This window comes from Triticum urartu, chromosome 4 (genome assembly GCF_003073215.2).
Source record: "Triticum urartu cultivar G1812 chromosome 4, Tu2.1, whole genome shotgun sequence".
NCBI classification, from domain to species: Eukaryota; Viridiplantae; Streptophyta; class Magnoliopsida; order Poales; family Poaceae; genus Triticum; species Triticum urartu.
In genome coordinates, this window is record NC_053025.1 from 518,966,408 (window position 1) to 518,989,085 (window position 22,678).

Consider the following 22,678-nt stretch of genomic DNA (forward strand, 5'->3'; position numbering starts at 1 on the left):
CCTGATGGGTTAGAAATACCACTTTCCATTGATTCGCTTCTACGATCGGACCTCGTAACGAAGTTGGGGTCCAACACCTGACAAAGCACGGCGACCCGACGCCCAACGGAGGACCGAAGTGCAAAAAGGGCGCGTAACAAACCACTGACCAGAGAGAGCGTGAGCCTCGTGAGTCCCGATCGGCCGATCCCCACCACCCCACCCCACCGTCCCGCGCCCACCACCAGTCCACCGCCGCACGGCCGAGCTTGCGTAGGATCCGGGCGAGAAAAGCTCCGTCCGGTCGAAGCCCCCAAGGAAGGACACAAAGCCCACCCGCCACCCCGCTCCACCACCAAAGCGTCGCATGCCTCGCTCCCTCGCCGGCGACCTCACCGACCCGGAGATGGCGCAGCCCTACATGAAGAAGGACGACGACGACTCCGACAGTTAGTCCCCTTCTCCCTCGCTAAACCCCACCAACGCCTCCTCCTCGCGCTCCCCTGCCCTGCTGCTTCGGCTCGGCTATGATGCGATCCGGAGGGGACGCCACGGCCCACGGGAATGCCGGATCTGGCGCGATCCCGCGGCGGATCTCGCGTAGTGTGTCGCGCGCGCGATGTTGCTGCTGGTGGCGGTCGCCGTGCGGCCTTGTTTGACGGCGCTCCGCTGGTGGGAGATGTGGCCTCGGGGGTGGTGGCTTGCGGGATTCTAGTTCAGAATTGGGGCCGGAGAGCTCGGGTTTAGGTGGATCTGCACCAATTGCACATCACCGGGCAGTTGGTTACGGCGTACCTTGCCTTTTGGTTCGTGCTCCTACCAGCAGCAGCGACCATTTCTGGCGATTGACTGAGATTCCGGTGGCGCTTGGTGCCGGAACCAGTTCGGCCACGTACCATTGTGTTTGCGCAAACTAACACAAACGTTGTTGTGGATGCGCTCCTTAGCTTACAGTATTTTTGTTTGGCCAATTAGATTGACAGGATATGCATGCTTTTGGTGATAGGATCTCACGAGCTGGTTAGATGTGTCTTCATTGGCTTCAGAGCATACCATCTTCTATGCAACTGGTTTCTATGTTTCCTGCATGAATCAGTTGGTTGATGTTGCAACCAGGGCTTATATCTGATTAGTGGTTTAGAAGGACATCGGTTCTCTGTGCCGTAGACAATTTTTATAGCTGTCAGGACGTGAAAGCAGTGAATTGCTTGTGTTTCTGGTCATATATTGTCAGGTAGTTCTGTGTTAAATGGACCTTAGTGCATGTTTGCTGTTCCTCTTTCCTCCTCGGACCATCATGTGATTTCACTCAAACATTTGTCCAGCACAAAGCCCGTGCTGGTCAATCAATAGATATGAATTTTGAATTTTGCATCGTATGTTTTTATGCATTTTGGCTGCAGCAATTCAGTTTATCGCTTGAAAATCTTGATAACACAATATGGTTTTACTTGTTGCAGAAAAAAAACCAAATTCCTTTGTTTGAGATATCTCTGTTTCTAGCCCATGAAATTTTCTACTCATGATCATGTTTCGATCAAATTGTGTTCAGTTTTTTTATCCATTCCAGCCTAGACCTTTTAAACACAGGCACTTTGGATTGTTCTGGATGTTGGGCTTAGGGACTGTAGCTTTAGATGGTTTTGTATTAGATCCTGTGATATTTGTCAAAGGTATCTGGATGTGTGAAGTTACGATTCTCTTAGAACTCTTTAGTTTTTGGGGGACTTTGAAATGAACAGTGGTTTTTGACCCTGGGTTTCGGTTTGATCTTCTGTTGAAAGGGTTCTATCTCTTATGCTCCTAGATCACACTTAGTGTAACAAAATGCTTTCAGCTTATGACATGTTTATTAACCGTGTGTAAGCTTTTGCAGTCGAGTACTCGCCATTTTTCGGGATTGAGAAGGGGGCTGTTCTGCAGGAGGCACGTGCTTTCCATGACCCCCAGCTTGATGCCAGACGATGCTCGCAAGTAAGTGTTGCTTACAGTCACTCAAATTTCACACCCTTTCTGGTAATACATTGAGCTGTATATATTTGCCAGTTTTCTCTTAGGCGCTTTGACCATTTGCTTGATATTTGTCTTGGATTTTGCAGGTTATCACCAAGCTATTATATTTAATTAATCAAGGAGAGTCATTTACAAAGGTATGACAGTGAACATATGCATGAGCTAGTTACTAATATATTGATTTAAAAATTTAACCTCCACTGATGCAAGTCACGGTATTAATCTGGGAGATCAAAAGAGCGATTCCGTTGCAATATACCTTTTTTAAATGAGCCATTGTGATTTTGATCTTGTTTTGATTCCTGATGGATATGTTATGTTGCAGGTTGAGGCCACAGAAGTTTTCTTTGCAGTTACGAAGCTATTCCAGTCCAATGATGCTGGTCTCAGGAGGCTGGTGTATTTGATGATAAAAGAGCTTTCTCCATCATCAGACGAGGTGAATGCTATTTCTGATGCACAAATTTGGTTTTGTTTATTTCATGTCTTACCATTCTTAGTTGTTTGAATTTTGTATCTGCAACAGGTTTTCATAGTCACAAGCTCATTGATGAAAGATATGAACAGTAAGACAGATATGTACCGTGCCAATGCAATTAGAGTTCTCTGTAGAATAATTGACGGCAACCTCCTTACTCAAATCGAGAGATACTTGAAGCAAGCTATTGTAGACAAAAATCCTGTGGTTGCTAGTGCTGCTCTTGTTAGTGGTATCCACCTGCTTCAGGTACTGATATACTAGTTCTATACAATTTTCTTGTTTCTTGTTTGAAGGCACTTCAAAACATATTTTTATGTATAGGCAAATCCAGAAATTGTGAAAAGATGGAGCAACGAAGTGCAGGAAGCTGTGCAATCAAGAGCTGCACTTGTGCAATTTCATGGCCTTGCTCTTCTTCACCAGGTATAACTTGTGTTCGGGAATAAGAGGACAAGCTATAGAACTATAACAGTGCAGTAGGTAGAAGGCTTATTTGTACATGGTTTCATATGTTTAGTATTTGTCCTTTTCATATGTTTTTGATGGAACTGAGGAGTGATCTACCTTACTGTATATGAGCTAAGTATTGTGGTTGACATGTAACTGTTGACTTGAACCTGTGTATCAGGGAAGCTGGCTGTAGTTGCTGTGCTTAGAAATGTAGGTTACCAGTCCCTGCATCCAGGTTTACTTGATAGCTTATAGTTTCAGATAGCTTATAGTTTCAGTACAGGACACTGTCAGGTCAGGTCAGGTCATATACTGAGCAGTACACTTATTATTAAGTTAAAATAGGCCATGTCTGGCTTACCAGCTTGTCATGGGTCACTAACTTGTGCACCAGCCGATGCCAGCACCACGTATATCAGTTGTCTGATAACGGTCCATTTATAACAGAAAGTTGTAGATAAACAAGCTTGAGGGACTAGCAGCTTTAACTATGTCCAGTTCTGTAGTATTTTTTATTTTTGTGGAAATGTTCTGCTCATGTGACGACTTTATACTGTGCTAATATTGCAATCATCATTCTATTCCATTTTAACATCTCCAACAATGTATAGTGGTGTAGAACTTAGATACTGTATGTTTCAGTAAGCTGCATTGTTAGCGAGTAAAAAAAATAGTAGGATGATAGTTTCTGTGAGACATTTGGCATTCAGTTAATTTTCTCCCCAACTTGCAGACCAGACAGAATGACCGTTTGGCTATTAGCAAGCTCGTCTCTAGTTTGACTAGGGGATCAGTGCGCTCACCCCTTGCACAATGTCTTCTGATTCGTTACACGAGCCAGGTAACCTATATTTACTTGTACTGGACTCTTGCAGAATTAGTAAATAAATACTAAAAAGGAAGTTGCAATTTGGCAGGTAATACGTGAGTCAAGCAACACCCAAAGTGGTGATCGCCCATTTTTTGATTATCTGGAATCATGTCTCAGACATAAAGCAGAAATGGTGATTTTAGAGGCTGCGAGGAAAATAACAGAGATGGATGTGACAAGTCGTGAATTAGCACCAGCGATTACTGTGTTACAGTTATTTTTGAGTTCATCCAAACCTGTGCTTCGATTTGCAGCTGTCCGAACACTCAATAAGGTAATTAATGCATGTTTATCAAACTCTTATATGCAGACATGTTGTCATGTGTCGAAACCTTTTTAATATTATCTTGTGTCCATATCTTGATTTGCCTATTGTCTTGCAGGTTGCTATAACACGCCCTTTGGCAGTGACAAACTGCAATGTTGACTTGGAGAGTCTGATGTCAGACCAGAACAGGAGTATAGCGACCCTGGCAATCACCACACTTCTTAAAACTGGCAATGAATCAAGTGTGGATCGCCTCATGAAACAAATTACCAGTTTCATGTCTGACATATCAGATGAATTCAAGATAGTTGTCATTGAAGCTATACGATCTCTTTGCCTGAAGTTCCCACTGAAGTATCGTTCGATGTATGTAAGAGATTAATGGGTGTTGATTCATTGATATAACATTTATGTCTGTCTTTTCTTTTGACTATTTTTAGTTGCATTCATAGTCCAATATTTTAACTATTTTTTCTTCTCTAGGATGATTTTCTTAAGTAACAGTTTGAGAGAAGAAGGGGGCTTTGAGTATAAAAAGGCCATAGTTGATTCTATAGTTACCCTGATCGGCGCGATACCAGACGCGAAAGAAATTGGCCTTCTGCATCTTTGCGAATTCATTGAAGACTGTGAATTCACATATCTTTCTAGTCAGGTACTTACATTTGTTATTCTACTAGCACTTATGATTACGCAATGGTTCAGTAACTTCCAAGCTCACCGTATCACCAACTGGTACTTCTTTTTTCCTATAATATATTTAAGTATGGATAGGATGGTCATTTTGTCCTCTCCTTCTATTGGAAATACTGCCCCACTCAAGCTATGCCTTATAATTTGAATAGAGTTTGTGGATCAGAAGCTCGTGTCTCATGATAGGCTTGTTAGTCCCATGTTATTAGCGTGCTTCCTGTGAACTGATTGTTTGATCCTCCCAAAAAATACTGCATCCGGCACATTTTCAACATAGCTAGAACTTTAAAAGTTGCACCGTCATGAAATTAAGCAGGCGCCATGTAGAACTTCATTTCTCCAGCAAATCCAGCTAAAGAGTAAAAAATGATGACGTCACTTTGTACCACAACACACTACCTGTTATTCTCTAGAGCACATTAAGTCAAAATAAATATCAATCGAGCAATATGTTTGATTACTGACGTTTACCTAGGATAGCTTCTATTGTTCAGAGTAGGGACTTTTACTCACTGAGGTCAACCGTTCTTTGTCACACCAGTTAAACAATGTTGAACTGTATCTGGATAGTCCTGTTTACTGCATGTTGCACTTGATGAAATTGTATGCACATGTTTAACATTTCTGTATTTATGGCAATTAGCCATACAACCATACGGGCCTGAATGTCATTAAGTACAGGTTCAATCGCTTAATCATATCCATGATATTTCCCCATTCATCATCACGTTAACAAGTGTTCAAATTTTCCGGATAAACTTTAGAATTTGGAGTTTCTTTAAAAAAGGGATTTCCTGTTAGTTCAGCACCGAAACTAGAGAATTAATCCTTTTATTCTCTTGTTACCAGATATTGCACTTTTTGGGAAATGAAGGGCCAAGAACATCAGATCCAAGCAGATACATACGGTACATCTACAACCGTGTGATATTGGAAAATCCCACTGTTCGTGCTAGTGCTGTCAGTACATTGGCAAAGTTTGGTGCCTTAGTCGATGAATTGAAGGTATGATAAAATCATTCAACCTTTCTTTACATTCTTTCACCACTTTCCTTTTTGTGTGTGTGTGTGTATATAACTCATTTATGGCTTTTTTTAGCCTCGGATATTTGTTCTCCTGCGCCGGTGCCTGTTTGACACTGATGATGAGGTAATTTTTGTTTTTTCACTTGATTTTAGTTATCTCCTTTGTGTGTGACATGCAAACCACAAAACAACATTTTTCATTAGGTTTACAATTCTTATCTAGCAGATTGCCTCTTCTTGGCCTCCACCTCTAGCATTAAAAATGGCGTGTTGCATTCTGGGCAATAATAGCTAATAAGCACTAATTGGTCTTTCCTATTGTAGGTCCGCGACCGTGCTACACTTTACCTCCAAACTCTGAATGGTGAAGTTGCTGTAGGTAACTCTGAGAAGGACGTGAAGGAATTTCTATTTGGATCCTTTGATGTGCCTCTTGCCAACTTGGAAGCAAGTCTAAGAACCTATGTATGTTTACAGTGGGCATTCCATGTAGCATGTTTCAAGTGAATCATATCCTATGCTATGCTCACATCTTCAAGAATAACAGGAACCATCTGAGGAGCCCTTTGATATTTCCTTGGTGTCAAGAGAAGCCAGATCACAGCCACTTCACGATAAAAAGGCCCCTGGAAAGAAGCCACCTGCTGGTGCTCCCGCCCCTGCGCCTGTTTCGGCTGTTGATGCTTATCAGAAGATGCTTTCATCTATCGCTGAGTTCTCTGGGTTTGGAAGGCTCTTCAAGGTTTGTACAGTAAATACTGTAGTGATATTTGACAAGCTCACATGCTAAATCTCTCTCATTCCCTCAGTCCTCAGAACCTGTGGAGCTGACAGAGGCAGAGACTGAATATGCAGTTAATGTGGTTAAGCATATCTATGAAAACCATGTTGTATTGCAGTACAACTGTACAAACACCATACCTGAACAACTGCTAGAAGATGTAAGCACTGGTCCTTTAAGCCTTTTATTGGAGGTGTAATTGTCACTCATGCTGAAATTCTGATAAATGGCTGTTGCTTCTTTCAGGTTACAGTATATGTTGATGCCACGGATGCTGAAGAGTTTTCAGAAGTTTGTTCAAAGCCTCTTAAAAGCTTGCCTTATGATTCACCTGGGCAAATTTTTGTTGCTTTTGAAAAGCCAGAACATGTTCCTGCAATCGGGAAATTTTCAAATGTATTGAAGTTCACTGTTAAAGAGGTAAGTGTAATGATGTTTCTCGTATTATTGGATTCAAGTATGAGTAATGGTTTTTCTAGGTTCCACTAAATTAAGCATTCTATATCAATATTCCTTTGGTACCTACTGCCTCGGTCATGCGGAAAATCTTTTCCAAAAACTCTGTTCTCTTTGAAGTACTATGTAGCATAGTGGTTTCACCTTCTAGGAATTTTGGAATCTTCATGCGAAACCTGCTTCATCTGTTCATACAACTGGAATATTTTTTGGCATTATCATCACAAAGAAGATATTCCGGATTTTTCTTATTTGATATCTTCAAGGCAAATCGACCCAATTCAGTGGCTGATGAAGTTTTGAACCCTTTTTCTAACATTCGTTGAAAATTTGTGTGTTTCTGCTTGAGCCGTATGAGATGAATTTTTCATATACGGTTCTTAGAGGGGGACTCGGGTTAGTTACCAATCTCAATAAAATATTTTTAAAATAAATACGGAATTATTATATTATAAAGTGGTCTGGACTTGCAACCTACAAGTGTTATAAGTCCATAATGAAGTATTGACATCAATGAAATTTAACCTCAACCAAGTTGCACTATTTTGTTGTTCTTTGAGTTAATGTTGTTTATTGTTGTCAGGTTGACACGTTGTTTATTGTTGTCAGGTTGACACATCTTCAGGGGAAGCTGATGAAGATGGTGTGGAGGATGAATACCAGCTAGAAGACCTTGAAATTGTTTCAGCTGATTATATGCTGAGGGTCGCAGTTTCTAACTTTAGGAATGCCTGGGAGAATATGGACCCAGAAAGTGAGCGTGTGGATGAGTATGGACTCGGGGCTAGAGAGAGCTTGGCTGAGGCTGTGAGTGCTGTCACTAGTATCCTTGGCATGCAACCGTGTGAGGTGAGCTTCCAGTTCTTTAAAGTTTAAACTAATATTGGTCAAATAACTTGCCTGTTTTCCTATTCATCCTTAGCTGTTTCTTCGAGCATCACCACAACTGAACCCAAGAATTTACATACATTGTGTGGTGCCTTATGCGTTCTACATTTATGTTGCTGTTCCTGTTCTTCCACCATTATGGGATGGGACGGGACAAAATAATTGACTACTCGACATACTTGGCAGTGGCATGCGACAATCAATTGAACTTATTTTTAGAGGTTTCAAATGGACTACAACATACGGATGCATATAGACATATTTTAGAGTGTAGATTCACTCATTTTGCTCCGTATGTAGTCCCTTGTTGAAATCTCTAAAAAGACTTGTATTCGGGAACGGGGGGAGTACATTGGAATCTATAATGTTTTGTTCACGACCAAAATCTGCCGTACTAATCTTTTTGGTTATGCGAAAAAATTGATCTTTTTGTATGGTTGCTAATGTTTTGGCATGCCCACACCCCTTTGCCCGCTCTAGTTTATTTCCTTCCCAACATTGGCCAAATCATTGGCAGGCACCATTATTCAGATTGGCCAAACTTTTTTTTTTGCGCATAACAGATTGGCCAAACTTCTTTGTAGGTTCATCTTGGGTTGTGAACTAAACGCCCCGAAAACTTCTGAAAAACTGAAAGTTGACAACAATGGTTACTCATGTTTGCAGGGCACTGAGGTTGTACCAAGCAATGCAAGATCGCATGTTTGCCTGCTTTCTGGAGTGTATATAGGGGGCGTCAAGGTTCTTGTCAGGTTATCATTCGGACTAAGCGGGCCCAAGGAAGTGGCGATGAAGCTGGCGGTAAGGTCAGATGACCCCGAAGTCAGCGACAAGATCCATGAGATTGTTGCCAGTGGGTAAAACGGATGGTGGCCTCTGCCCCTGCCAAAACCTGTGTAGAGCCGGTAAATAGTCTTCAGTATCATGTCAGAAAGAAAATAGTTTTCAGTTTTGTTTGAAAATTGTACTGTACCTGTTGATGTTCGGTATTTACAGAATGCTCTTGGCTTCCTGCGTACTGCTGCTCAGAAGTGAGAAGTGTATCTTGTACCCCTTGCGTTCAGCCGTTCACTGCACAGTTAATTTCTGAGCATGTTTTGTCTCAAATGAAATATGTTATGGTGTATTGATATGCAATCTTGCTGCCGTAAAATGTGTGGGCTAATCTGCTAGTCGAATCTCTCACTATTTCCCTCTGTTTCTAAATACAAGTCTTTTAGATATTCATAGACTACATATGGAGCAAAATGAATAAATCTACACTCTAAACTACGTCTATATACATCCGTATGTAGTCCATATTGAATTCTGTAGAAAGACTTGTATATATTTAGGAACGGAGGGAGTATACACAAATGCCATGCATGCTTGTGTGGAAATATGTTATGGTGTATTGATATGCAATCTTGCTGCCGTAAAATGTGTGGGCTAATCTGCTAGTCGAATCTCTCACTATTTCCCTCTGTTTCTAAATACAAGTCTTTTAGATATTCATAGACTACATATGGAGCAAAATGAATAAATCTACACTCTAAACTACGTCTATATACATCCGTATGTAGTCCATATTGAATTCTGTAGAAAGACTTGTATATATTTAGGAACGGAGGGAGTATACACAAATGCCATGCATGCTTGTGTGGAAATATGTTATGGTGTATTGATATGCAATCTTGCTGCCGTAAAATGTGTGGGCTAATCTGCTAGTCGAATCTCTCACTATTTCCCTCTGTTTCTAAATACAAGTCTTTTAGATATTCATAGACTACATATGGAGCAAAATAAATAAATCTACACTCTAAACTACGTCTATATACATCCGTATGTAGTCTATATTGAATTCTGTAGAAAGACTTGTATATATTTAGGAACGGAGGGAGTATACACAAATGCCATGCATGCTTGTGTGGAAATTGCTAATGGAGCACGAGCTCCATGGAGCCTTTACTTTGGAAACATCAAAAAACAAGTTCAAAAAATTCTGAAATAAAACACACATACATATGGATGTACATTACTCTGTAAAGATTTCATGGCGAAATACATTTTTATGCTGGAAAGTACATGATTTTTTTTACAGCTCACATCAAAATGTATTTCGTCATGAAATTTCACACACATCTAGTATGCATCTACAAATACTTGTGCATTTATGTTAGTTGTTTTAGAACTCAAAAAGTAGATTTTTAAAAATTTCAGGCTCTATGGAGCCCGACAGCAAAAAATCCACAGGTAAAAAAAGTTTCCATTGCCGGGATTTGAACCCGGGTCGCCTGGGTGAAAGCCAGATATCCTAACCGGGCTGGACGACAATGGATTTGTGAAAATAAGTACTTCGTTACCTTTTTATCTGATAAATTTAGGAGCAACACAGCCAAGCCTATTCCCACGGTCCTCGCGGCCGCCACGCCATTTGCTCCTCTCCCAACTTCCGTGGTCGTGCTGCTGAATCAGCCCCAAAGGGAACCGCCTACAAACTCCTTGCCCACGGCCCGCCGGCTGGCACTGGCTTCCCCCGCCGACCGCGACTGGAGCGCTGCGGGCACCCGGTCCGTCGATGGCGTGCTGCTGCTTCCGCGCCGCCGCGGTGCCCCGCCTCCTCTTCCGCGCCGCCGCGCGGCCCCTCCAGTTGCCGCTCGCCGTCTCCCGAAGGGTACGTGTTCTGCGCCCCCCTTCTCTGGTACCCGACGCACTCCTTCTCGCACGGTTTGGCAGATTGGGGTTGGAGAGGGCTTGTAGAGAGAAAAATAGGGGAATGCCACATTTAATTAGCCCTAATATAAAATCGGTGAAGCTTCGGCGAACATTCCATTGTTACCTGTACCACATTGCCTCTGGATAAAGTTTCTTCTTGTTCAGCCGAGCACCTTCGCGTAGTTGCGTTGCAAATTGTACGGCTCAACCCTTTTTCGATTCAAAATGATAGTGATTCATGTGGTTTATAACCTACCCTTAATGTTTTCTATTGCGAGTATTGATTAATTACTGGTCCTATTTTGTCTTTGACGCACTAGGGTTTCTCGGGGCAGTCAGTCCTGCCAGTCACTGATTCGATCGAGAGTTTTCAAGGACCATCAGTGGATCATGCTCCACGGATTCCGTTATATGACGACAGCTTGCCCTCAGGTGTGTCGACGATATTAACGAATCCTGGCGAGAATGTCGCTCCTGCTGACCCTTCAAAGAGTAGAATCATGCTTGTTGATGGAACCTCAGTGATGTACAGATCCTACTACAAGATATTAGGTCAGTGTTTTCCTCGTGCACTCACTATTGGTACATCTTGTCATTTTGCTTTGCCTTTTTTCTAGTTGTTACGGTAAGTTTATGTCTAGAAACGTAATGTCGTGACAGTCACCTCTTTGTGATCCTCATTCCTCAAGACATTTCGTTTCATATGCTTGGTAAGTTGTCTTGGAACATGTATTGAAGTCAGCACTTGTTCTGGCAAAGCAAATGTTGGAACTCAACTTAGACATGATATTGTTGGACTTAGGTCTACTTTAATATGATAGTTGGAGTATAGCAGAATTCTGTCGTTATCCTAGACACTGGCAAAAGAAATATTACATGCTTCCACACATGCAATCTCGAGTCCATAACAACATGACATGGGACATTTTTTCTATTTCATTACCCACCCTATGTGCATCGTTTTCAGAGACTGATGGTTTAGCTGTCCAGCTGCTGTATTGTTTATCCTGTAATGTGCACATCCATTACCTTCTAATCCGTCTATCTGGTTGAACTGTGTGCTATGCTTGAACAGAAATTCCTAACCAATGTCCGTAGTACAGATTTAGAGACCAATTGTAATACAAAACTACAGAGTAGTCTGATCAATCTGTGAAATTTGTTCTTAAATATCTAAGTTTGTCATACATTAAACCTGTTTGAGAAATTTACTCTTTCCCATTGCTCGTTTTCAGTGTTGTAATCTACACCTCATCTATTCTTTTTCCATCGATGTAGCACAGCTGCAACATGGTCAGTTGGAACATGCTGATGGCAATGGGGATTGGGTTTTAACTATATTCAAAGCTCTGTCACTGGTGAGTAGGACTTAATGAATTATTTGTAGCTTTGAAATGACATCCTCAACATTAATAAACTCAAATTTGTATATGATGGGTGTTGCAGTTATGGGTTGTTTCATGTAGAGTTTGTGTGAAACGCAATCTGCTAGGGCAATTCTGTTTCTTCATTTGTATTTTTATTCGTGTAGTGAATACGGTCCATGGTTGTATTTTTCTCTCTTTATAAACAATTTTCTCACCATCCACTGGGCACTACTAATCCAACAAGTAGGAACCAGGGGGAAGTGAAAAAAATATGGAAGGTCAGGAAAGTTGAGAAACATTTTGGAGTTTAAGTATGTTTTTGATCAATGGCACATTGTACTGGATGGTCAGTGCAATATTTATTCCACCATGCTTGTCTTCATATGATGTTTAGTTAATGAACTATAGTGACAGATAATAGGATGTTTTTCTTATCAAGTTTTTTTCAGTAGGCATCTTTGACCATTAAGGCGGATCTTATAGGTCAGAGTTTTGGGAAAAGACAATATTCTGTACATATCTGCCTATTTCAGAGTTGTGATGTTTATTGACCACAAAAGTTTATCCTCAGTTGGTATTAGTCCCTTCTCAGTCCATAGAGAATGTGTCAATATGTTGTTTACTGTGGCTTTGAAGAAAATATTCAGTACTCTCGCTGTTCAATCATTAATGATGGATTAACCTTTTGCCTCCATGCTTCTTCATGTACCAAACTTTATATTGACATTGTAGAACTGTTTCCTTTGTAATAGTTGCCTAACTAATAAAATTTATGATCCTTTGTTGCGATTTGTAATCTGTCGAGTTTTCTCTGCAGCTTCTTGACATGTTGGAGTTCCTTCCCTCTCATGTTGCGGTATGTCATTTTGTTCTTGCATGGATTCTACTGGCAGTGCTTATTTATTTTTGTATTTTCACTGAAAAAACGACATTTTGGTGATCTATATGCATGAGCTTTGTTCGTTGCTAACTGCTTATCAATTTAAATGCACATGTTTAGTCTAATATACCTTAGTCTAATCCTCAATGGAATAAAAAAATTAGGGGCCAACTGTAGATAACATGCACATTTGTAATATACTTACTATTTCAACATTTTTGCCTTTAATAATCATTTGGCACTTTCTAAACTAAGCTGTAAATACTGAGCTGTGATACATCATTACAGAAACTACAATTTGTGTTTATGTGTTTTCTTTATTTCTTTTATTTGTTTTGCTCTTAGCCTTCTGACCACTTATGTTGCTTTAAACTCATTTGCAGATGGTGTTTGACCATGATGGTGAGCTCCGTGCCTGTCTCCTTTGGAGAATTCCCCTAACTCTTTTTAATCTTTACTCTTGGAAAAATCCCTTTAATCAAATCCTTGCTATCATTCTTGAATGCACATCCAGTTCATATAATATCAATTTGCATAGTTTTCAACACATAATATTAACTCCAAAGTCTGTTTTCTTTAAGCATTTGTCTTAAATTACTATTTGTATATGAACATGTTCCTATTTATATTTGGACATGTAGCGTCCTCTCCAAGTTCACCTTTCCTGACATGTAGCGTTCTCCCCTATTTGATCGTTCCTGCTCATGATTTAATACTCTTCTCTGGTTTATTCTTTTAGTTGTCAAACCAAACAAAGTGGTATTTTCCTCACTTTCTTTTGACATCTGCGATCCATCTTGTTCTGTTGAAATATATTATGATCTATGAATGATTTGTATCTGCACCCGGGGGGGGGGGGGGGGGGGGGGGGGGGGGGGGGGCGTGGTGCAATGGTGCAAATTCAAACAAATGTTAGCATACTAGTGTGTGTAACTCAACTTAACAGGTTTGGTACAATTTCAAATTAATATCTATATTATGCGGCTTTGCAGGGTTAGCCTTTTCTGTTTGGATTTCTTCATCTCCCCTTGTTTACTAGTTTGTGAAAAGAACCCCAATACCCTTGCTATGCGAATTCAGAGTAACACATCTCATTATAGTTCTTAGTTATAAATAAGTGGCCAAACTTTTCTTTTCAGGAGTCCCATATGGTCGTTACACTGTCATGCCATCCAAAGAATGTCACATGGCAAAAGGTAAGAGGAAGATAAACTCAAGTAACTTAATGGGGATCATGGGAGATGGTAATCTGAGGCTTCCTCATCTTGGTGCATCTCACTTTCTAGGCAGATCCTTCTTATTTTTTTTGGCAAAAGATGGTCTGGATCAAAGCAAGCGTAAAACAATAAGAGTGATAAAATATTTTTTGTAGAATACGATGTTTAAGGCTTCATCTCACAAATGCCAGTTTTTTCATTCTATAAGGGAGTGTTCTTGTTCTCTTTCAAATCCTCCTTTCTTTGCCCCGTTGGATTGAAAGAATCTTGTGGGATATCCATAGGAAGCACCATTTTGTTCGAAGGAATGAGCCCTCCAAAATTACTATGGATTTGCTTTCCTACACTCCAATTCTATATGATAGCTAACAAGCGGTGACCCTCTTGGAAAATTTCCTTTGTGTCTATGACATGCACCCAGTGTCTTCAGAATTCCAGTGCTTTTCTTGTGGTGCCACCAAACAACTTCTATTATTGATTGCTGTGTTCCCAATCTTTGTAGGATCCAACATGTCATGAAATTCTATTCCTGTATTCTTCCTATTCATGCACTTTACAAATCCTGCACATTTGTCCGATGGGTTCAGTACACATGACAGAACCTCATTTCTATAGTTCATGTGGTGTGTACATTTGGAAACTCTGGCTCATTTGTATTTGCTGCGGTCCTTCTGAAATCTGGACATGTGTTGTTTATTCTAGTCTTCTGGGCTGAAACAATTCAACTCTAGTCCATTTTCCCCCCATTTTGCTATCTTCTCTACTGATATATAGGTCTGCATTTATTAAAGTAACACGAACTGAATTTAGGTTTGCGATTTTTTTTGTTCTTAGCAGTTATCTCCAATATTCTCTTCTAATTTGGATCTATAGAAACATGATACTGTCTTTTTTGTGTTCTCCTAGGAATGACTTTTCGACATATGTTATATCCTGCTTATAAGAGCAATCGCACCTCAACACCAGACACCATTGTTCAGGGCATGCAATACTTGAAGGCATCTATCAAAGCAATGTCAATTAAAGTAATCGAGGTAAAAACTAGCAGTTGTATATTTGGTTTGAAGGTGTTATTTGTTATCTTTTGATATCTGGGATCGTCAAAATTATCAATGTAGGTTCCAGGTGTTGAAGCTGATGATGCTATTGGTACACTAGCTGTCAACAGTGTGTCTGCAGGCTACAAGGTAAAAAATACTTCGTCATGAATCATTCCTCTAATACTTTGTTTTGTCATGTTTTTCTTCATGAATCTTAGATGCACTGGATTCTTTTTTGGATCATTGACTGGATTTCTGGTAACAATGGAGTAATAAACAATTGTTCCTACCACTTTTACTTGGAAAGTGATGCAACTAGACAATGGCTGGAGTTAAGGGCTATGTGAGCATTTCTTGGTTTTTGTACCGATAGTGCAAGAAGTGAAATTAGCTGATATAAATTTGATATTGCTAAAGTCTGATGGATTCGATATCTTCTTGTGTACTCTGGTTGTTATCTATTGCTAACGTCTTTCTTTTTCAATATGCCTGGCCTCTTTTGAAGGTCCGTGTTGTCTCTCCTGATAAAGATTTCTTCCAAATTTTATCACCTTCTCTACGTTTGCTGAGGATTTCTCCACGTGGTTCTGGGTCAGTGTGATTGTTTTTTACCTTGTGAAAGTGTCACTGGAAATGTCTAAACAGTTCATTTTCATGATTTTAACATACCGGAGGTTTCATTTTTTCTGAACAAACAGGATGGTTTCATTTGGAGTCGAAGATTTTGTGAAGAGATATGGAGCATTAAAGCCATCACAGTTTGTTGATGTTGTTGCACTTTCAGGCGACAAAGCTGATAATATACCAGGTATTGTTTCTGTTGCGGTTGTATCTTATACCATTTTAGTTAGGGGTCAACAAAACAGGCATGACAAGCCAGCCCAACTGTATATGAAAACATGGTAGATCTCTTTTTACCCTACAAATGCATAAAAAAACTTGAGTATGGAGAAAAAAAACAGGCAGAAACTTCCTAATTTAGGCAGTTGGTTAAGTGTGTTGCATGGGTTAGACGGTTTCTGGACTGTTTGGCCTGTGGGTGAGGTGGCTGCTTTTCGTAGCCAAGTTAGCCTGAGACACGTCGTTGTGATGTTGTCACCCTTCTCCGTGCAACCAAAGAAAGCAAGAAGCGCCCCCTACATTGGAGTCCATGGCTGCGACGATGCTGCACAAGCCGCCTGAGCAAACTGCCTCCAGTCTGCTTTGCCTCTACCTTGCAGCTGCACCATTTGTATCCAAACTCTGTCCGCTTCTCATGGCCCCAAAACTGGCTCGCCGCTTCGTGCCCCCGAGTCTACAACAACCGCAGTGGGCTCTCCGCTCGTCTTTTCTGTCTAGTGCTTTCAAGCTTTGCAACACAATGGCATACATCTCATTATCGACTCTACACTGATATAAGATGTACTGCAATTTGATTGCACTTGTACAGCAAACACATTTATGAACCCACTGTGGGCCAGTTCTTTTCGGCGATTCTCCCAGAATCACCCTCCTCCACAGCTTTTCCCAGAATCGCCACTCCATTTTTTTTACAATCCTATCTAGTTAAAGTCTAATTAGCTAGGATTGTAAAAAAATATATGGAGTAGTGATTCTGAGAGAAGCTGGGGAGGGGGGCGATTCTGGTAGAATCGCCCAAAAGAACTGGCTAGTGAACCCTAGTAAGTTTAATTAACACCCCCCCCCCCCCCTTCACACACACAAGACCATGCATTCAATTCAAATTCATGACCTATTTTTCATTACGGGGACCTGCTAACTGACATTGTATGACTGGTCATTTTGTTTTTCAGGAGTTGAAGGGATTGGAGATGTTAATGCAGTAAAACTGATAACTAAGTTTGGTATGGTCATTTTTTATCAAACTATTTTTGTTCCTGAGTGCTTATTAGATACTCCCTCTGTATCAAAATATAAGACGTTTTTTGGCAATATGACAGTTTCAGAACACATCTTATATTTTGATACGGAGAGAGTATGTATCAAACTATCGATCACTTGAGGACGGTAGCCTATAGGATGTCCTTTAATGTTTGTTTTAGTTTATTGACTGATCGAGCTTGGTACACAATCTGAAAGGAGGTTTTGTACACATACAGAGTTAAAAATGACTAATGTTCCATTGCTAATTCACCAGTGTTGTTGTTACGATATATTTGATGTTTTGAGTTTTAGTATGGAACGGCATTATCAGAAACCTTGATCGAAAATTGTCCTTTCGTTGGAATTTGAATAGGTTCGTTGGAGAACTTATTGAGATCAGTGGATGAAGTCGAGGACCAGCGAATCAAACAGGTAAGAGCAGACCATTCTAAATCTCGCAGACTGCAACAATGCAAAAATGGCATCTTGAACTTTTAAATATGTTACCATCTTCTTGATTATTGATTGCGTTTTCTCTGGAAAGTATGTCAACTTATGGTCTCCCAAATGCCTGAGTAATTTATTCCAGTAGAGTTCTTCCCTACTGTTCTCACAAGGAAAAGGTTGAGAAGCTGTGCTGACTGTGGTCCTTTACAGGCTTTGATCTCTCAATCGGAACAGGCATTACTCTGCAAAAGCCTGGTAAATTTTCTTCCTAACCGTCTTCTTTCATGAATACTGAATTCCACCATCTTTTGTACATTAGCCTGCTAAGGGATGAGTCGTCCCTCAACTGAACTCTTTTGATCGAGGTTACTCTTGTTGTAGGCCATATTACGTTGTGACCTTCCATCGTACATGGTTCCTTTTAAGACCCCCGACCTCGTATTCCAGAAGCCAAAGGCGAGTCTAGCCATAGGCATCATATATTGTTAATACCACTAGATTCTGTTCATTTTGTGCTTCCTGCTTACGCTGCTATCCTGCTTTCCAGGATGATGGAGCCAAATTCATAAATCTGTTGCGAGCTTTGGAAGCGTATGCAGAAGGATCGTCGGCAGACCAAATCATCAGAAGAGCTTTGTATCTTTGGGACAAACTTGAGTCATGATGATGCCAGATTTTTTCAGTAGTGACTTACAAGAATGTTCGCATAATTGCGCGGGAAGATAGGTGACCAAAACAGCACGATCGTCTAGCTCCTGCATAGGGAGCACTCAGCCATACCCAAGGAGAAAACGTCTTGTTGCTGGCTGCCACATTTTGCGTTTTGCTGAAGCACGCAAGGAAAATTCGACGGTGGTTGCTTAGACAAATTGTTCATACAATAATCATAGGTGGTAGCTTGAGCTTTGTAGATAAAGCACAGCATGGGTATTTTTTGTACTTGTAACTAAGGGTAGAGAGATGCAAGGTGGCTTGATTAGTTCGTCGATCGATCTTGTGCAAGTTTGGCCATTTTTCTTTGTTCTCAACCGGTGAATTCTTATGCACAAAGATAATGGTTGCGTTCCAAAAGTCATGCGAGTTCCATTCAGAAAACGATCATCTATGCAGTCATCTACTTTCGGCCACCATTGCCAGGCCCAGCAAAACACCAAACAAGACAAGCAGCGGCACGCCGGCGTCAGCTCTCGGCGGTGCTGCTGTTCCCGGGACGTAGCACGAGCTGCTCTGCTGCTGCACCTGCTGCGCGTCCCCCGGCACGCTGCCCGTCGTCACACAGTACCCCGCCGGCGTCGCCCCCCTCGTTGCCTGCGGCGCACCCTGCAAAATAGTCGAAGAGCGTCAGCGCCGTCCGTTCCATTGAACAAAAGCCGCAGGCTAGGCCGAGGCGAGCACCTGCGCCGGAGCTGCGGTGACGCCGATCTGGCCGGACGTGCTGGGGCTGGCGCTGCCTTTGGCGAGCCCGATGTCGTAGTTGGCGGTGAGGTCGGCCTGGTACAGCCCGAACGACCGCTCCGACACTGGCCCGGGCTTGAGGTCCTCGTCGTAGAGCGCGAAGAGGTACGTGTCCACCGACCTGCCAGGCGTCCGCGGCGTGCCCACCTGCGACCTGAGGTGCGCCACGAGGTTGCCGTTGTACGCCCTGGCGTTGTCCGGCGTGGCGCCGGCCTCGTCGGCGTCCCCCCTGTACGGCCACCCGGTCTCGGCGATGACGATGTCCACGCCCGCGTACCCCTTGCCGTCCAGCGCCGCGCGGACGGCGTCGAGCTGCGCGTCGAACATGTTCATGTAGGTCAGCCCCGACGCGGCGTCCGCGCGCCCCGGGTTGGGCTGGAACAGGCAGAAGGCCAGCGTCTCGTCCCGCGTGTCCGACGCGTACGCGAAGTACGGGTACGGGTTGATCATGAACGGCGAGCCGTTCTGCCGCAGGAAGTCCAGCACCGGGTCCAGGCTGCCGGCGAGGTCCGGGTGGAACGCGCCGGACGACGGCGGGTCCGACGCCGCCAGCACCGCCATCGAGTGCACCGTGGAGACCTTGGTGGTCGAGCCGGCGGGGAGCGCGGCCAGGAGGTTCTGCATGGCGGGGAGGAGCTGCGGGCCCAGCGTGGGGTCGCCGGAGTTGAGGAGCTCGTTGCCGACCGAGATGGCGGAGACGGACACCGTGGTGGGGATGTTGGCGGCCGCCCACGACGCCGCGGCGGCCGGGGAGGCGGCGAGGCCCGGGACGTCGGAGTTGGGGACGCCCAGGAGGATGGAGATGTCGGAGCCCGCGAGCGCCGCGACGAGGTCCGGCTGCGGCTCGTAGAGGCGGAGCTTGCCGATGGACGTCGACGTGAGCAGGCTCGCCGTCGACGCCGCGGGCGGCAGGTTGTCGGCGATCGTCCCGTAGTTGACCCCGATGAACGACTGCGACGCTGTAAACATTGAACACGTCCAAGTGGCGAGTTAGAATGCATATTTGATCGTTGGGGAGTATGTCAGAACATGCAAACTTTTGGAATGCAAACGAGCCGGCCGGAGCATATCTGTAATTGTATATGCTCATCAGAATTTTGTATTGTTGGCCACATGCATGCAAATATACCCATGCTACTTCTAGGTAGCGACGGTGCACGCCGTTCGTTGTACTACAGTCTTGGACTGTTTGGACACCATGATCTGTCACCCAGGGTTTAGGTGCTGGACCTTCCTCTGTCCATGCCTTGTTGATTCGCACGCATTCTTCATAAATTTGATACTCCCAGCGCTAGATTCCGTGACCAACCGGTTGGGTTGGGTGAGCGTTCGGACAGCGGTCAAAGTCACGTCGTGCCAATCCAGCCAACACAGCGTGCATGTGAGGTTGCTTAGGAGCTACTCACACTATCACCTACTTTCAGCACATCAGCTTCCCCTGATACATACAGCAGTGCTACTAATGCAGTGCAGTTAAGGTGCCGTGCTCCGTTCTGCGCCACGATCGGTCGGGATCATGATTTTTATTGAGCATCGTCTTTGACAGTACACCCAAAAGTGACTCCTTTCTCTATCTGGGCGTTGGAAAATATGATCAGGACGGCAGAAGAAAAATGGCATTCAAGGAGGAACTTCAGTTATCCCCCCTTTGTTGTATTTCTCTACCGTGGGGGAAAGTTCATTTGATCTGATGAGTAAAAACGCAAGATCTCATGAGATCCGTCCTACTTTAGGTTAGCATAGCTGTGCCACCGCCATTTCCGTAACCTGAAGAAAGTTCATTGACTTGCCACATATAGTACTCCCTCCGTAAACTAATATAAAAGCGTTTAGATCACTACTAATTTTCGCACTTTAGAACCAAATTTGCCAAAACAAGTACTCCCTCCGTTCCAAATTACTTGTTTAGAAATTGATGTATCTAGAACTAAAATACATTTAGATACATCCATACTTGCGACAAGTAATTCGGAACAAAGGGAGTAGTTCTCAAAAAGAGCAAGCATATGCTGAACATATGCGCATACTTCTTAAGTAAGAAGTCTCCTGAGCGAAATTACTGAACGGCACTGGGAGTGGGAGCTTACTTGCCAATTGGAAGAGGAAGGCGCCGTGTAGAAGTAGGAGCCTGAAGATCACAGCGGCATCATCCAGCTGCCACCTTCTGCCCCCCATGCTATGCTCTGCTGCCTTGTGCAACCACTTTGATGCCGTCTCCGGTGGCTGCTTGGACGACTATGGAAATGCAGAGGCAGAAGAGGACAGATATATAGCCACCCGAAACGATCAGCGTGGGCAGCTTCTCTCGCAATGCTCTCTGGAGGACGAACGATGGGGATGGTGGCGCCGCGCGGCGCTTTCTTCTCCTCGCAGAATTTAGCTGCTGGAACCGTCTGATTTGCCGCGGCCGTCACGTGGTTGGCTGACTCCGGCCACGGGATTTTGCACAGGATTTTTACCTTGGTTCCTAGCAATTGTGTGTGTCTTCACTCTTAAGCAGCATCGACGCCGGATTTGCGCGATGGCATTGTGGCGCGCGACCAGCCACACGGGTGGTTATCGCCATAGTTAATTGCGAGACGATTGTTACTATCTCAATCATCATCCCCTTCGACGAGGTCAAGATGAAAAGGGTGGCGATCGATTTTTCAACATGCCAGGGAGAGCATGATGGCAATTGAAAAGCGCCTGCCACCTATATGTTCCTTCAGCCGGGGTGATTGATTGCCGTTGCATGGCGTGTATGGATATCATCAATCAACATACTAGTGATATTTGGCCGTCCCAAATCTTGGTCGATGAGCGTCTGAGTACTGACGTCAAATTCCTCGCAATGCGTGCTGTGCGTGATAGTGGCAATATTGATTTGACATTGTGAATATTAATACCTTTTTCTATATGTTTGGTCAAAGTAGAGATATTTTTTTGAAATAAAAGTAGAGATACTTTGACTTTGGATAAAACTTATATGCAGACTAAAAATGACCGTATGAAGTATCAACATACTACTCCGGTCTCCGGGGGTGGATTACGGTTTGTCAGCGAGTGGTTGTGGTTAGGAATGATGGGAGGCAGCCAGGCACGGAGGCAGGCGGGAATAGAGGCATGGGGTTCAAAAATCGTAAAGCAAACAATAATAAAATTTGAGTACGCTCGGAATGGAAATGCCTTGAGGAAAACTGAACTATGTTTGTCTTGCAATGTAACGGTATGCTAGTCCCGTTCAAATACAGTACAGTGTGGTGAGGTTATCATCAAAGTTGTGCCTCTAGTATTGAACAGTATTGCAGATTATGCTTGAGCTGCAGGAGCTATGTTGGGAGCTCACTTAGCTTCTATAGATGGTGCTCCTGAGTGAGATGAGCTCACTTGGGGCCTTGGCGGTGCCCACGACCCCCTCATCACCATTGTTGGAGCCCATCCAACCGCTTGACTTTGTAGACCGTGGTGGTTTGGATGCCGTTCTCGCCCACTCATCTATGACCATTTGACGTCCAGTGTATGTGGGTGACGAGATTATTGAAGAAGGTGTGGTTGCATCAAATTCTGAGGCTCCTTCCCCGAAAGAGATTTGTGACATGCTCGCCAGTTTGAAGGCGGCTAGCCCTGAATCTGGCAACTCGATTGCTTGCCTACCGACGGAGAAGGCTACTAGCTAGGGACAAAATCAAGAAGGTGGAGAAGTTTCTCACGAGCAAGGGCAAGAAGTGTGGTCCCATGGGAAATTCGTATGTGTTTTTCTAATGGTACTCGGTTTCTTGGACCGTCCTCATGGTTTGGCTTATCACACCATGTGTTTGGTGGTGCCC

At 43.2% G+C, this 22,678-nt stretch overlaps 3 protein-coding genes and 1 non-coding gene across 5 annotated transcripts; 2 read left to right on the forward strand and 2 right to left on the reverse strand.

Annotated features, from left to right (window-relative positions):
* The first annotated feature begins 183 nt into the window (after positions 1–183).
* LOC125552396 (coatomer subunit gamma-1) lies at positions 184–9,036 on the forward strand. The gene is made up of 18 exons (XM_048715934.1): positions 184–428; positions 1,856–1,953; positions 2,079–2,129; positions 2,318–2,431; positions 2,519–2,719; positions 2,795–2,896; positions 3,657–3,764; positions 3,841–4,068; positions 4,178–4,428; positions 4,546–4,717; positions 5,605–5,760; positions 5,855–5,905; positions 6,106–6,246; positions 6,329–6,523; positions 6,591–6,722; positions 6,809–6,982; positions 7,628–7,867; positions 8,573–9,036. The coding sequence occupies exons 1-18, from the start codon at positions 347–349 to the stop codon at positions 8,765–8,767; spliced, it is 2,691 nt and encodes an 896-aa protein (XP_048571891.1). The 5' UTR covers positions 184–346; the 3' UTR covers positions 8,768–9,036.
* A 1,113-nt stretch (positions 9,037–10,149) lies between these two features.
* On the reverse strand, positions 10,150–10,223 carry TRNAE-UUC. The gene has a single exon. It is a non-coding gene; the product is annotated as a tRNA-Glu (tRNA).
* Positions 10,224–10,285: 62 nt separating this feature from the next.
* LOC125552398 (DNA polymerase I) lies at positions 10,286–18,400 on the forward strand. Of its 2 annotated transcripts, XM_048715936.1 has the most exons (15): positions 10,287–10,559; positions 10,921–11,152; positions 11,879–11,958; positions 12,785–12,823; positions 13,231–13,249; positions 13,987–14,043; positions 14,971–15,098; positions 15,183–15,251; positions 15,610–15,695; positions 15,803–15,912; positions 16,898–16,948; positions 17,341–17,399; positions 17,625–17,669; positions 17,796–17,870; positions 17,962–18,400. In XM_048715936.1, the coding sequence occupies exons 1-15, from the start codon at positions 10,464–10,466 to the stop codon at positions 18,076–18,078; spliced, it is 1,263 nt and encodes a 420-aa protein (XP_048571893.1). In that variant the 5' UTR covers positions 10,287–10,463; the 3' UTR covers positions 18,079–18,400. The 2 variants fall into 2 exon arrangements, with proteins under 2 accessions (XP_048571894.1, XP_048571893.1); XM_048715937.1 differs by lacking the exon at positions 13,987–14,043 and having other exon boundaries at positions 10,286–10,559.
* Positions 18,401–18,472: 72 nt separating this feature from the next.
* LOC125552397 (glucan endo-1,3-beta-glucosidase 7-like) lies at positions 18,473–21,357 on the reverse strand. The gene is made up of 3 exons (XM_048715935.1): positions 20,957–21,357; positions 18,810–19,828; positions 18,473–18,734 (listed from the first exon to the last, which is right to left on the reverse strand). Exons 1-3 carry the CDS (start codon positions 21,042–21,044, stop codon positions 18,525–18,527), a joined length of 1,317 nt encoding a protein of 438 aa, XP_048571892.1. The 5' UTR covers positions 21,045–21,357; the 3' UTR covers positions 18,473–18,524.
* Between the last annotated feature and the right edge of the window lie 1,321 nt (positions 21,358–22,678).